Source organism: Equus przewalskii, chromosome 22 (assembly GCF_037783145.1).
Source record: "Equus przewalskii isolate Varuska chromosome 22, EquPr2, whole genome shotgun sequence".
NCBI classification, from domain to species: domain Eukaryota; kingdom Metazoa; phylum Chordata; class Mammalia; order Perissodactyla; family Equidae; genus Equus; species Equus przewalskii.
Window position 1 is genome coordinate 9,121,472 of NC_091852.1, and position 15,899 is coordinate 9,137,370.

The window sequence follows — 15,899 nt, forward strand, 5'->3', positions numbered from 1 at the left end:
AGAGGGCTATTCGACACAGTTTGTTATTGTGGAAAATTAGATGAAAAGTATCCACAGGTATGGGGAGTGCTTAAACACCAGTATGCCTGGGTAGTGGAATATATTGATGATGTTCTTATTCATATCTATTTCTTGAGTGGGAGGGTGCCCATGACACATTTTTTGAGTGGAAATAACAAATTATAGGAAAAGCGGTATATGTAATGGGACCCCTTGGTATTAAAAGTGTCTTTCTCCACTCTGGGTTTCTGCATACATACGTTAGGAGAGCCTAGAATGATGTTTCCCAGAATCACCAAAATGTTACTCATGGTTATCCCTGGATGATGGACTTAGGGTTATTTTAACTTGCTTTTATATTTTTATATATACATCTCTGTGTCTGCTTGTGGTGTGCTGAAAATAAGCAGATATTTTCAAAAGTGGAAAACCTTAAGTGTGAATTTTGGAGAAAGAGAAAGGTCAGAATGCTGTTGGAATGTATCGTGTGTAGAGAGTGGGAAACAAGGACCAAAAGAGTCCATAAAGGGCATCCCTGCTCCTGTACCCAAATGTATAATGCAGAATCCTGTTGCAAAGGAGAGGGAAGCCTGCTTTCGAGGAGAGCCATGACCTTGAGTTAGCTTGAGTGGGTGGCTGTGATCAAATGAACTGGGTGGGGCTGACCCAGTTCTGGTTTTGCACCTGGTACAGCTGCACCCTTTTTGCATGTATCTTCTTGCCCCACTGGTTAAAGCAAGGTCATGGGTTTGCTCTCTTATACCAGTCATTTCCTTCTACTCTACTACATTTCTTCCAGGTCATGACTGTAACCCATTGGTGGTCAGGGAGAATCGAGTTGGGTTGGCCTAAATCCAATCCCATAAAACCAAAGGCCTTGTTTCTCAGTTAACTGGAGTCATCTCAGAGGACAAAAGGCAGCTTTTTAAATGCACGTGATTATACACTTCCTGAAGTTTCTGCTTTATCTTACTTATATTCTCTATTTCTCAAGGCTGTGGGCTGTGCACTTCATAATTTTCTTCTCATGATCCCTTTCATTGCCTAATTCAGTAATAGAGGTGGCATTAGTAAGCATTGACAGAAAATGATGAAATAAATAAGGTCAATGCTGGGACTCTTTTCAGATGACTTCCTTTTTTCTTTTAAAGCAGAACTGGTTCTTCGGAGTTAGAGGAATGCAGAGCTGTTTTGCATTGCTGTAGGGTGTTGGAAGTGGGGCGGGTGGTGGGGAGGGCCGGCAGGTGGCTCCTACTCAGGCTGGAGGCAGAGCAGCCTTTATTCCCTCCTTACCAGTTTGCCCCTTGTAGCAGAGGGACTGCTGTGGATCTGGAGCTGAGCAGGGACTTCGCTTCCTTTCTTTAGAGCAGCGTGTGCCGCACACACTCAGCACATGTCTTGTGTTCAACTGAACCTTCAGTGAGGTCTTCCCGTTTGATGCTGAATTGTGGTGAAACTTTACAAATACCCAGCACATCTCGACTTGACCGTCGCTCTGGACCTGGGTTCTGTTTCCTCAGTGTTTTCTTGGTGTGTGTGAAATTTTGAAGCTTACTGAAGGCTACTAACATTAAAGTCCTGTTTGAATTTTGTAAGGGGACACATGGGAAGGAGGTCCATGGGCTCCTTTCTTCTGCTCTCACTGTAGACCTTATCTTGAAAGTTAGACTGCTCCACTGGTTTCTGACACCAGTTTGAATGAACTTGCTGTAACTACGTAAATGTGCCGTGGTACACCATAATTGAATAACTATATGAAAGGGTTTGCAATCACCAGGTTAGATGGTCATATAGCCTTAAACCACGTAGATTTTCCAACTCAGTTAAATTACCCATTATCTCTTAATTTAAGTGACCAATAAAGAATGTGATTATGTCTTACTTTGCAAGTGGGATTAATATCTACTGTTTATCTCAAGATAAATATTAGTAACATAGCCTGGGAAAGCGATTTTATGCTCTCCAGATTGAAGTAGTGGAAGGCTGAAGTGTCGGGCATGAAGTTTTATCTTTCTGAACTGATTATGAAGTATGCTAAACATTTATATGGCTTTGTCTTTATAGACTGAAATCGCCAAGAGATTGAATACAATTTGTGCACAAGTCATCCCATTTCTGTCTCAGGAAGTAAGTAAAACTGTTCAGCTGTTAAAGTGCAATTATGTTGCTTCTCTGTTTGCAAATTAGCTAGTTTTAAGATGTTAATTTTATCACAAGGAACAAGTGTGAAGAACATCTGTTACAGCTGAAGTGTGTAAACCCCCTGTGATTCCATCTAACAGATCCGAGGGCACGCTGTAGAAGTGGTGACAGGAGCTCAACCTCAAATTAATTTTTTTCTGAGGAAACCTGCAAAATGACTATCAAGCATAAAGCTTTTCTTTTCTTTGAGGAATAGTATAGGCTTAATAGTTGCTGGTGATTCCAGTGTCCTTTCTCTAGAGAGCTTTTCTTATACTGCATTTTAAAAATGGTTCCATCAGGGTTTTGACTTGACCATGGCAGCAGCTGTTCATTTGTTCATGCACGTCTAGTCAGGTTGACTTGACACTGTCCATGGACGGAGTGGATGCTACTAATTCTTAAGGATGAAAAAAGTGTTCGTTACCCTAACTTATGGAGTCATTTACATCTATAATTTATTAAGTTACAAAATCATAGAGGTTTAACCTTCATATTTTGAGAGGGAAAAGCTCTTTATATGAGTAATCTATGAAATTGACTCAAATCCAATGTACTTTAGTTTTCACTTAAAGTTTATCTTGCTTTTGGATACAAGCGAATGGATGCTCAGCTGTGTTTTAAGTGTGTACAGGAAGCATATATCTTGAGGCAGAGTGAAAAGCTCATTGCCCTGGGAGCTGGAGTACTGAGTGTCTGTTCTAGTTGGCACCGACTGGTCCATGCTGGATAGCACCATCTCTACCTTTATTACCAACCATATCTGGCATAACATTTGTTTGATGTCCCAATTTAGAGTTGTTGGCCTTTTGAAATTGTGGTGTTTGTTAAACTTCAGTAATCCTGGTCTCTGCTATAGACTCACGCCTCCCAAAGCAAAGGTGTGGTTTAGTTTTTATTGTGAGTGGAATTGGGAGCTGTGCAGTCAGTTTACAGCCTTTGAACTCAGTGTGTGTATGTGTCTCTTGGGGGGGCTCCTTCCTTTCTTTCCCCTGTGAAGGGTGAAAAATCTAAAGGCCAAAGGAGAGGAATTCCTAGAGTTTCCAAAAACTACTGGTGCATGGAGATTTGTTGACCAGAGAAGTCATCACAGATTTAATATTTACATTTTAAGTATCAAAATGGGGGTTTTAAAATGGCTGTCAACTTTTACCTGCCCTCAGACTTACCACAGCGAACCCCTCCTGCGAACCAGAGTGACTTTCCAGATTCCGTACTATTTATTTTCTAAGGCCTCAGCTTACCATTTTTAGTGTCCTTTTTGACATTTGACATTTGACAAGCCAAGCATCCCCATCAGAGTTCAGTGTCGGCTGGGCTTGGTTAGAAACGAGGGGAGCACCGCGGTGTTTTCCTTTTCCCGTCGTGCATGTGTTCTATGAAATAACGTGTGCTCCAGAAACTTCGCGTTTAAATCCATGTTATACTTCAGTCTGCACTGCATGTGGCATTTGTCTTTTTGTTGTTGTTGGAAGGTACAGTGAGGTTCTTAGCCATCTTGCTAACACTTTTTTCTTCTTGTTTTCAAAGCATCAACAACAGGTGGCCCAGGCTGTCGAACGTGCCAAACAGGTGACCATGGCAGAGTTGAATGCCATCATCGGGGTACGTGGCCTACCAGGTCTACCTCCTACAGTGTGTATAACCAGCTTTCATTTCTTATTAATGTGATGGCTAATCTCTATTCTCTATAATGTTGTGTAGTTTCACACTGACTTTTTTGATAAGGGTGGGCGGAGGGGGTGTCGGGTATGCTGAGGTGTTTAGGGGAAGAGAAATTAGCATAAAGAAGATGATAGGAAACATTTTTAGGAGGGGAAGAAAAATCTACTTTTTAATGGGAAAATAAATGTCATTTGTCTGGTGAGACTTAAACGTCCCTTGCTCCATTAGTCAGGTAAAAGCTTTGGGTTAGAGTTTTAAATACTTTCCTTACTCCTGCCTTGTAACTTTAGATCACAGTGAGGTCAAGGCAGGTCTCCGAATGTTCATTGCATTTAGTTATCTTTGCTTTTGCCTTTTGCTTTCTAGAGTTTTAGAACCGATATAACTGCTCTTTCTCTTTCTTGGGCCTCTTGCTTGAATTTTTAAATGGCACACCAGTGAAAAGCATGCTCTCTTGCTGTGGAAGGAGTGATGGTTGTCTGCCCTGCTGCCCCCTCCAGCCTTTCACCAGGTTTCTGCCCTCTTGTGTCAAATTCAGTTAGTGCTCTTTGCTAGCAACTGGTTGTCAATCACAAGTCATTTGCTTTGCATTAATGAGGCTGGTGAACCGTGCGGTCCCTCCGCTGTGTGAGTTCATCCCCCCGCTGCAGGTTCCGGGACGTTTCTCATGTTTTCTGTCCTTCCACACTGAGCAAAAGAAGTAGCTGAAACAAGGGACCGTCCTTTCTGATTTTATTCATATGTGAGTGCCTTGAGCGGATTCAAATCACTCATTTATCAATTTATGTTAATTGCTTGTGAGAAGATGCCCTGCTGGTCTTTATAGTTCCCTCAGACACTTTGTAATGATAATTAGACATGCTGCTGTACGGATTAAGAGTGCCATAGTCCAATGACGGCCACAGACAATGGAACCAGTTAATCCATCAGGGTTTAAAATTACATCCCAACTGGAGATGGAGAAAAAACATAAGAGCCAAGGAGGATTAAAGAATGAGCCTCAGCTTGAAAACTCTCCTTTCATCAGTTTCTCAATTGCAGTATCCTCAGTTGGGTTGCCTGTGGTAAGCTATTGGCAGTCAATTAGGTGAAATAAACTGGGAGGGTGACCTTCATTTCCTTTTAATAGCTTTTTCCTCCCTGAAATGGGGAGCTTCAGTGGATTTTCAGCTTAAATTTTATTCAAGCTGCTTTATTACACTTGACAGCTTAGCTCTGCATAAACAATTCTCTCCTCCTCCCCCTTTCCCCGGATCCAGGCTCTGCATCTCTCCCCCTTTAGTATCACATTTTTGACTGTTACTTAGTGGGCTCTCTAATCACATTCAACAAAAAACACAATTACATCTGCATTTGTCGGCTGCTTTCTGTACCCTTTTCTTGTGTAATGAATTGCTTTATTTCAGAGATCAAATCAAATATTCACTGGTGCTTTTGCATGTACCGTGTTTGATTAGCAAAGACTAATAGCAAATTGTACTTGTAGCTCGAGCGCAGAATTTTTTAACCCAAATGAATGAGGATGGAAAAGCCTGTTTTGATTAAAAGGAAACATATGCAAAGCAGTTCTCAAGGACCCAGTTCAACTTGGTGGAACATGTTTGTTTTCTGCTAGGCTCTAAATTTTTACATATCATTTCTTGATGGTGAAACTCTGGTACTTTTAGATTCTCAAAGGCACTGCCCAGTCCTACACATTAGAAAGGAAATTGTGTTAACTCGATGTTTATAGGTAATACTTATCTTGAGTTGAATCGGAAAATAAAAATAGCAGGTCGTTTTAGAAGGGCCGATGAATCACTACTTTTATGAATGGCTTGCGTCCAGGAAACATGTTGTTGAGATTATAAAGGCAGATTAGCTCTGATAGCTAGCAACAATAACCCACATCCGTGAATCGGGCCCAGCACCAGACTTACCGCCAGTTGCATGTCTTCAGCATCCTGGCATGTGCGGTTTTTGTAATTGTAGTTTTTGGATCGGTATATTAATTTATGTCAGAGGGCTCTTTTAAAGTTTGTGGTGATCAATAATTATCCCGCACCATAAGTTTCATGCTCTGGCATATGCCTGATTTTTGCCTGAAAGCAATTGTGCGCGTCCTGGAAAATCGAAGTAGCATAAAATTGGGTTGACAATTCAGTGGACCTTTGCACCCCTTCATTGAACATGCAGTGTGTCAACCTGTCTCCCCAGAGGGGAGGAGGCTCCGGGAGGCTGTCTGTTCCTACAAACAGCAGCTGCGCACAGAGAAATGCCGCCCGGTTTGATAGCAGCTGTCAGTATTGTTCAGGGACCGACTTAGGGTAAAGAACAATGGAAGAGGCCACGCTCTTCGTCTGCATCGACTTTCAGGCTAAGAAAAGAAATAGTAATTTAACGGTTTAGACATCTATTACAAGTGTGAAAGATCATGAAAGAGCATCCTTTAAAATGCAAATGAGCCGAAACATTCTCATTCCCTTTAAGGTACAATCAAGGAGCTTACTGCTTGCTTGACAGGGCTAAAGATATTTTTCTTTAGCCAACCAGGAAAAAGTTAAATCTTCTCAAGGACACCAAGCTTCTAGGTAAGCTCAGCTTGTGTCCTGGGATCGTGGGTGCTTTTTTAGGATGAAGAGAGAGGTTGTTTTTTTTCTTCCTTGTTGAGTGAGTTAATGGTGCCCATTTCTCACCAGCACAAAAAACTTAGTTCTCATATTGGACAGAAAATACTGAATTTTAAATCTTTTTCGCCACAGCAGCTGCCTCCAACTTAGATAGGCTATTGGTAAATAGGAAAATGAGTTTAAGTATTTCATATTTGGAGAAACTGTTGAAATATTTTCGTTAGACTATTTTTTAAATAGCTTTGACTGATGGCAAATTTGGTAATTGGCAGAATAATAGCTACAACCTCACTTTTTGAATTTTGCTTTTCATAAGCTCTTTTGCTATTAAACATGTTCTTGAAACAATAGAAAGAATTTAATAATGCAGATATCTTAATAGGCACACGGATATTTGGGCTGACACAGCTCTCGTGCTTTAGGGAACAAGTTCAGTGAGTGAAGGCAACTTACTCATTTGAGACCTTGATTTTCTTTTCATTTACATCAGGATGCTCTTCACAATTTAAGTGGTATTTCCTAAAGATTTTTTTAAAATTTGGAATTCTATTAAAATTGTCAAAACAAAATAGATTATTCAATGATGTGACACTCTATTTGTGGGACAGCTAATAGCTGAAGGCAGGGAACAGTGACTGAAGGACTCTTACTTGGGGAGTTTGGAACTAAGAACTCTCTTCTGTCTGCTCTCATACTAAATAATTGATTTTAGTTGAAATTGGGATTCTAAATAACTAGTGTTATCTTTTAATCAGGTTTATATCACATATAATTAATGTATATCATATAGATGTCAATTTAGATACATACATATCTGTACACACAGATTTTTTAAATTGGGGTATAGCTTATATGTAGTGAAGCGCACAGATCTTAAAGGAACAGTTTGATCACTTTGGGCACATGCACACATCCTGTAACCCACTCTCCTCTCAGGGTACAGAGTGTTTTTGTCACCGTTTTTGGGCGGGGGGGAGATTAGCCCTGAGCTAACATCCCTACCCAGAAAGATGGTTGTTTGTTGATTTAAAAGTAAAAAATACTTACCTGAGTGCAGTTTTCTTTTTTAAAGAAAACAGTTGCGTAGTTGTACATCTGGTTCTCACCACATGTCTGCGGCTCAGCTTCATGGTATTTTGTGCTCTTCTTTCTGAGAGCGTCGTGTTGTGTAACCTCGGGCAGAGCGTGGGCCTAGGGTCAGATGGACTTGAGTGGGAACACTTGGTGCTGCCGCTTTGTAGCTTTGCGACCTTGTACAATCAGTGTCCCCCTCTGTAGATGGATAATACCATCCACCTTGCGCCAGCTTTTGTAGGGATAAGACCTTGGCTGGCAGCTTCCCCCTAGCACATGGTCCTGGCTCTGTGAACTGCAGTGTTGTCCGCCTGCTTTCTCCAAGTGCCTGTAGCAGGTCTGGGGGCCCCGTTGGCCAATTGCCTGTGAGAGGTGATTGCTGCTAGCAGTGGATCATCTCCTCCTTGGTCTTCTCTGGTGGTTACATGGATGTCAGTGTTTGAGACAAGGCCTAGCCAGATGCTCTGCTCCCACCATTAAGTTGTCGTGCATGAGTGACTTTGAATAGGGACACAGCAGTGCAAAAGCACTGCCATTTAACTTTTGATGAAAAAAACTGAGAGTTAAAACCAAGGGGATAAAGTTAAGTTTTGGGAACAGATGGAGAGAGAATTGAGAAGCAAAAATGGGAGGACAAGGCATCATTGGCTTCCTTACTCAATATAAAGGGGAAGGGGAACGAGGCCTTTGCTGGTATGGAGAGGTGGCAAGGGCCATTGTGATAGCACTGGAAGGAGAGAGCAGAGTTAGAAGAGATGCCAGATGCCCAGTGGGGGTTGTCCTTCCCATACCACAAAATTCCAGATTTCCCAGAGGATGTAAGAAAATTTGAGCTGTTCCCCATAGCAATGCTGTGAACTTGAGGAACTCAAGAAATTTGAGGTTAATATAGGCAACCTTATTTTTCCTTTCTTATTTATATTGGCATAATCTGAATTATTTTTCGTGAATATAATTTCTGTTAAGGTTTGTGGGGCTGAGTTTTAGAGTTCCAGTTATTGGTCGGGTTTGTATATTCCTGCTTCATAGGCAGATTTATAATTCCCTGTGCTTTAAAACAATTTAATGTGAAATAAAAGAAGCCTGGGGTCTTTTGTGATGTCTGGCTGTGTATGTTTGTGTAGGGCATAGCTGTGAATACAAACTCCTGGTGTGTCTCTAGAAGGAGCCTTTCTGTCTTTAAGAGATTGAGTTGTAGACCTAAAAGGCTCTGCATTGTTGTGTGAGATGATTGGTTTAAGGATTAGCAAAATGTTGGATTATTTTTCACCTCCCGGCTGTAGCTGTCAGCCATCTATGGGATTGTAGTGTGTGAAGTTTAAGAGGATGAGGTTAGCCTCTTATTCTTATGAGTATGCAGTTAATCCCTGGAAAGCCCATCAATAACCCAGCTGTAAGTTTCTTTATAAAACAAATTTGCCCTGGGAGAATAATGCATAGCCTGCTACTAAGAGGAGAAAACCAAATGGCTACAACAAACATGGGCCTTCTAGCTCCGCTAGCTTTTATTTAGTGACATACCCTCCACTTAAATTCAGTAGTCCACCCTTTTATTAATTTTCCAAAGGAATGGGGCAGTGCTGCAGAGAAGCCTATCATGCATCCTACTTCTCCTTTGGTTTGAGTTAGTTTTTTACTGAGAGGACAGCTAGGCATCTCTGACAAACTCAGAGCTTGGCTTCCTTCAATGTCTGTGTTTTTCTGAATAGTCAGTGTGCTTTTGAGTTATTAGAAAACTTGCTGAAGCATCGTACACTTTTAAATTTCCCCATGTATTTTCATATGAGCTTTACTTGATTCCTAGAAGGAGGGCATGATAATAATGTTCTCTTTTTAGAGGGAGAAGAAAAATCTTCAGAGGAGACAGTAGAGTACCTTGTTTTAGGAGTTACATCTATGTGTTTTTTCTTTTTTTTAATTGATATATAATTTATATACCATAAAATTCACTCTTACAGCACACAACTCATTGGGTTTTTGTTTGTTTGTTGAGGAAGGTTGGCCCTAAGCTAATGTCTCTTGCTAATCTTCCTCTTTTTGCTTGAGGAAGATTCACCCTGAGCTAACATCTGTGCCCATCTTCTCTTTTTGATGTGGGCCACCGCCACAGCATGGCCACCAATGAGTGGTATAGGTCTGTGCGTTGGAACCGAACCCCTAGAGCACACCAAACTTAACCACTAGGCCACAGGGCTGGCCCCCTCAATGGTGTTTTATATTCACAAACTTGTGCAGCCATCACCACTATCTAGTTATAGAACATTTTTATCACTCCACAAGGAAACCCAGAGCCATTAGCAGTCAGTCCTCTTTCTTCATCCCTGCAACCCCTGGCAACCGCCAATCTTTCTGTGTCTGGATTTGCCTATTCTGAACATTTTATAAATGAAATCATGTTATATGTGGCCTTTTGTGTCTAGTTTATTTCACTCAGTGTAACATCTTCAAGGTTTATTCATCTTGTAGCATTTACTCCAGTCCTTTCTATTGATGAATAATATTCCGCGGCATTAATATACCACACTTGTTTATGCAGTTGCTGGGTCATATGGTAACTCTCTGTTTAACTTTTTGAGCAATTGCCAGACTGTTTTCCAAAGCGGCTGCACCATTTTATATTCCCACTAGCAGTCAATGAGAATTCCAATCTCCACTTCTTCTCCAGTACTTGTTATTATCCCATCTTTTTGATTGTAGCCATCCTAGTGAGTGTGCAGTGGTATCTCGTTGTGGTTTTGATTTGCATTTCCCTTATGGCTAATGATGTTGAGCATCTTTTCATCAAAACCTTCTGTGGTTTTAGAGTGAATCTACCTAAATAAACATAGCTTTTAAAAATGTACTCTAATTCAGGCCGTTAAGTCCCGGGGCTGTGATTGTTGTCACAACTGAAATTGTCATCCAAGGCAGGTGGAACGAGCAAGTCAGAGTGATGATAAAGAATGAGTTGGCCTGTGTGGATTAGCTGAAATGCAGAAAGAGTAAAGATGAGTTCAGATCCTTGTCAAAATGTTAGGCCTTCATCCTGGTGCTTGCCTACATACAGGCCATCACTTTGGCCTCTGTGTGTCATTTTCTGTGCACTTCTGCATTGAGATGGGGCCTTTCAATGGATTTTTTTTTTTTAATTGTCTTCAAGTAGCTTGAGAATTCTTGGCCCCAGGAAGTGTTTTCTGCCTCTTTATCCCCCTTGCCCCTCTTCACAGGAGAGGCCATTCACTTAATGGGTGGTTTCAGACAACTCCCAGAGTAGCGTCCCTGATGTTTCTGCTGCCACACAGCGCTTTCCAGCTTTTCCCGATTGTTTATCGTAGCATAACAATTTTCTTTTTCTGCACCCTCTGAAGATAAGAATTGAGTGTTTGGAAGAACAGAGAAATAACAGAAATCAAGGAAGAGTGATTTGGAGAGAACTGTCAGCAAACTTTTCATAGACTTTTTTCCCTTAAAAGTGTTTAAATACCAGGTGCTATAAATGTCACTTACTGTCATGCTTTTAGCTTTAGAGAGACTATTTTGGGGCATGGTTTTAGTTCTGGTTGAGTTCAGTTTGTGGTCTGTGTGTCATAGGTTATGAAGTGGATTAAATTCAGAAATTCAGGTCGATTCAGTGGTTGGTGATAAAGACCTCAGCACTCTAGGATAAGGTGGGCATCAGTCTTCGTTTTTATTCTGGGTGTCCTTTCCAGTTGCATGGGCAGCGCCGGGCTGATAAACCATGTGCTTTGCCTGTTTTAGAAACAAAAATGTAGAAACCGGTACATTCTTATATTAAAGCTCTGAATGTTACCAGCAAAGTCAGTTTCATTATAGTAACGTCATTGACCCAGGCAGTGCCAGGTGAAATGTGAATTAAAATTCTAAATGCGTGGCTGCTGTTTGACACGGATGAGGTGACGTTATTCCTTGTGGGTTTTCGGTATCATTAACTCAGGGTTTGGTGTTTCTCTGACTGGTCTCACTCCCAGCCTGTTCACATCGTCTGCGTTAGAGCAAGCACATTAATCTCCTCCCCAGCCTCGACCCTTCCGGGTCACCTTTGAGGCGCCACAGCACCACTATGTAAAAGTTCCCTGTGTCACCCTTTCCCAAATTGTTTTGTAAAATAGGAAGTTTCTCTTTGTTTGATTTTGACATTGTCAGTGGAGTCAGCTCTAGGAAGCAGATGCTCATTTTTTGGGTCGTGACAAAATAGTCGATGGTGATGAAGGGACAGTGAACAGTTGAATGTTGAAAAGTGTTTCTATTTTTTAAGTAACAATTTGGCAAGTCACTTGGTGTATAATAACATGAATCCTAATATAATGGGACGGAATTCCAGCTTCGATCCGGACTGAAATTTCTCAACCTCAGTGCTATTGACATTTTGGGCTCATTAATTTTCTGTGGTGGGGTACTGTCCTGTGCATTGTATGGTGCTTAACAGTACCTCCCCCTCAACCCCCAGGTGTGACAACCGTAAATGTATAGACATTGCCAGATGTCTCAGGGGTGGGGAAAGGGGAATGTCAGAATTGCTCTATATGAGAACTACTGATCTAGATTGATAGCTTGAGACACCAGCTATATTGCTTTAAACCACCATTGCTCATCAAAAATGCCTTTTCCGATAGCTTTATAAGCTGTTTTGCTTGTGCGTTCTGTGCTGTATCAATCTACAAGGATTAACTTAATAAAACAAAAGTTTGCTAATTAGTGTAAGCTCATGGATGGGTGGATGGTTGAATTTTCCCACCCTTGGCTGTCATGTTGAGAAACGTTTTATGGTTTCCCTGATGATAACAGAGGACAGATGCATGGGAAGTCACGTAACTGGCAGAGCCATGGGGTTTTTTGAGGTTTTGCTGGCTGTATAGTAATGTCAGTATCTCTTTTATCCTAAGATATGTTTTAAAGGAGAATTCTTGTTTTTTCTTTTGGTGAAGGTGGTGAGTACTAGATTGTCTTAGATAAGCCTTGTTGAGAAAAAAATACTCTTCACACATGGGCAGGCGGGCTGCCTTTGGAGTCAGTTGTTCGACTCCCCTGGATGTGGGTCCTCTATTCATTTCAATAAATGTTTTGTCTTAGAAATGACTGTTCTTATTGTTAAGCATCTTCTCAGAGAAGCCAGAGCTACCTCTTTTTAGGCTTGATTCTTCTTTATGAGCTTCCTTGGAAGAGAGATGAAGCTAAAGATATCCTCCTTTTTCAGATGTAGGCACAGGGTATCGGGAAGTGGGGATGTGGAGATGGCAACCATCAGTTGTAAATTTAAGAAGAGATTCCCATCTGTCACTGCTGCTAAGGTTGCGTGGTAAAGGTGGGTTGTCTCTGGGAAAACGTCCCAATGTGAAGGTGGATTGTCTAGATATGTGGTATTGCATGCCCTTCAGAGCAACTCATAGCCTGAGAAGGGAGAGAGACGTGAGGTCTTGGGTGGAGAAGGAGATTGCCCTCTTCCTTCCCCAGACGTGGGAGCACTCAGTCTGTAACTCCTTGGGAAGATGACTGGGCTGCTGGGGTCTCAGGAGAAATGCTGTTCTAGCTAGCAAAAGATTTGCAGTCATCCTTCTAGCTGTGAGTCCCATGGCAAGCTACTCTCTCGTCTGTGAAATGAGGGCTCTGATGCCCACCCTCCCTGCCTCTGGTGTGTTCTGAGCTGAGGCCAGATAATGGACATGAAAATATTTTGTAGGAGCTCTGCGTGGCAAGATAAAGAAGTAGAATAGGAGGCAGCGAAATCCACGTTTCCTGGATCCACAGCATCTTCAATAGTTGTGATCCATCCTGCTACCTACTGCTCCTTCCATTTTGATAGGATTTTGCTTTAAAAAGAGAAGCCGCTTTCAAGATGGCCAAGCTAAGGATGGAGGAACCCAGTTTCCTCTAATAATCTTCAGGGGGCCTGGAAAGCTAGAGCAGGGTAGAGGTGGGAGTTACCCGTGACCAGTTAGGCTGTTGGATATCCCTGTTGATCGTTATTAGCGTAAATGTTGGGTTTAACTGCAGGTCCACTTCACAGCTGTGGCAAAGCCCTTTTATTATATAAACTAGCCTTTCTTTTCAGTAATATATCAGAAAAAGCATTCCAGTTCATCTTTCTAAAAATTAACTCGGGTTTGGCAGAAAATCTACTTCCTTATTCTGTATTGAAATGTCACCTGAGTATGCCTTTGCTCTGACACACAGTCCCACCTCTGAAGTCATCTTTTGGTGACCCCATTCTTGATTTTTTGGTGAGTGGGGGGGGGGTTCAGGGAGGGGTGAAAGGGTGGTGTCCTCCACCCTGTAGTTAAATTCCTTCCCCTCTGCTTAGCCTCTCTCATCTTCTTTTAATCAGTGCCGTGCATAATTACCCGCTGCGCTTGCTTGTGTATGCATCATTGCATTCCCCCCCAGAAGCCGGACATAGCTCTTACTCTCCAAGTAATGATAGTAATTGCTGGTAGGGCAGACCTGTTCCTCATCCTTCTCCCTGCACATTTCTTATGGCAGGTGTCTAGTTCCTAATTAAGTGCTAATGAGCATGCCTAGTGGACCGTGATGGCGCTGCCAGCTTCTTCAGTTTTATGTCTTGCTATTGCCGAGCTCTTAAAAGGTGACAGAGCAAGAATTAGTGTCTTTGGGATGACAGGAAGGTGATTTTATGCATAAAGAAATGGTTATTATGATCTCCAGTGGTGAATGAGTAGTTGATAAATACTTTCCAAGAATACTATTAATGCTGCCCCCTCTGACCTTGCCCCCTTTTCCAGTTTCTCTCTAATTAGAACTGTGCTCTGTTTGGAAGGAATGGAAGTTTAAAGGGAAAGTTGGCTCCTAAAGATTTTTTAAAAGATGCTGGGAGTAGTGGAAAATTTACTGTAAAATGACTGTGGACACCGATTTCTGCTTTTAAGATGCTGTTTTCTCTTGCTGGTGAGGGCAGGAAGCATGTTGAGGATTCAGTTAAAGATCATGGGTCTGGGTGGAAAATACTGAAGATCTGGCGTGAACATTTAATATATTCAGTACACGCAAGGGGGTAATAAATAAAAAGAGTAATTGAGTCCCAGGGAAGTGAGCACAAATCAGAATCTTAAGAATTTTCTAACATTACACCTTAGAAATTGAGCTTTAATCGTTTTTACTGTCTCATCAAAAATGAGTTTTATGTTGGACAGCTGAAATGTGGCCAGATTTATGGTGCAGGAGCCATTTCTTGGATACTTTTTCATTTCCTACAACATTCTCTTAAATATAATATATGAGAGCAACGATCCTTCTTCATGTGAACAGATTTATAACTTCTGGCTTGGGTTAAGTGATTAGAGGAAAAGCACCTGGGAACAAGGACTTGGGTCACCGTGGTAGAGTCCCACATGACTGGTGGGTGTTTTCGTCATCAAGGTTCTTGGTCTCTCTGGTCTCAGGGCATTCCTCTGTGACAGTGAAGAGGTGGGTTTCGAGCGTGCGGCTCAGGAGAAAGGCAGGGATAAACAAAGCTTCGTCTCTGAGGTTTCTTCCAGCTCTTGCCCACAGGGTTCCCTGTGGCCTCCCTCTGCCTGAGGCGGGACAGTGACTGGAGCACAGCCATAAGGGTCTTTCCTACGTTGCCTCCTCTCCCCTCCCGCCTCGTGGAAGAACCTTGGCAATATACTCCACGCTGCAAGCCTTGATTTCTTCTGTGAAATGGGAAAATCAGTACTTCCTCACAGTTCTCTGAGGGTTTGATGAAACAAGGACAGAAGTGCCTGGGCGGGGGGGAGGTGGGGTGCATAAGAGAGGCTAGTTCTTCCGGCTTTCTGAATTCTGTTAATGAAAGATAATATTTTGGTTTTGTCTCATCATACCTTTGTGGTAAATTAATGTAAGAATGTTGGGGCGAACTGGAGTCACCTGATGACCGGTGACTCGTTGAGAATATAGTTACTGTCTGTAGGGTGCATGTCTGCGCCTACCCTCTTTTAACCTTTCTGAAATCAGGATAAGTCTTAAATCTGTGGCACCTGTGGTTCAATAACTTACTGGATTTCATCCCTGGAGGCACTTAGAGATGGAACTAACTAACATGTGAGTTGCTTACTAACTTAGCCTGGCTTGCTAATAATAAACAGCTACACTCTCAGGGGGTGAGTTATGCCAGAAAGTGACATTGTAGATCTGAGGATTATATTTTAGGAAGATTATATCAGGTAACTGAGTAGGTGAAAGCTTTTGATGAACTGAAAGTGCTAATCACATTTTCTCCCCTCTTTCCTCCCTCTGTCTGTCTCTTCACTGTCTTCGTGTGTATGTCGAACCTCCTGTTCTGTTTCCTCCATCCTTTCATGTCATGTCTGCTTTTCCCTGGATGCTGCCACCGCCACTACCACCATCACCATCACCACCACCACCACCACCACCACC

General features: G+C 42.0%; 1 protein-coding gene across 5 annotated transcripts in view; it reads left to right on the forward strand.

Moving 5' to 3' along the window:
• Window positions 1–15,899, forward strand: part of LOC103555370 (transducin-like enhancer protein 1) — an 83,456-nt gene that overhangs the window by 25,612 nt on the left and 41,945 nt on the right. For 3 of the 5 annotated variants that reach the window (XM_070590872.1, XM_070590873.1, XM_070590874.1), the window contains exons 5-6: window positions 2,065–2,127; window positions 3,712–3,786. In XM_070590872.1, the coding sequence (XP_070446973.1) occupies window positions 2,065–2,127; window positions 3,712–3,786 (138 nt within the window). Of the gene's footprint in view, window positions 1–2,064; window positions 2,128–3,711; window positions 3,817–15,899 lie in introns of all 5 variants that reach the window. The other 2 variants (XM_070590870.1, XM_070590871.1) reach the window with 1 other exon arrangement.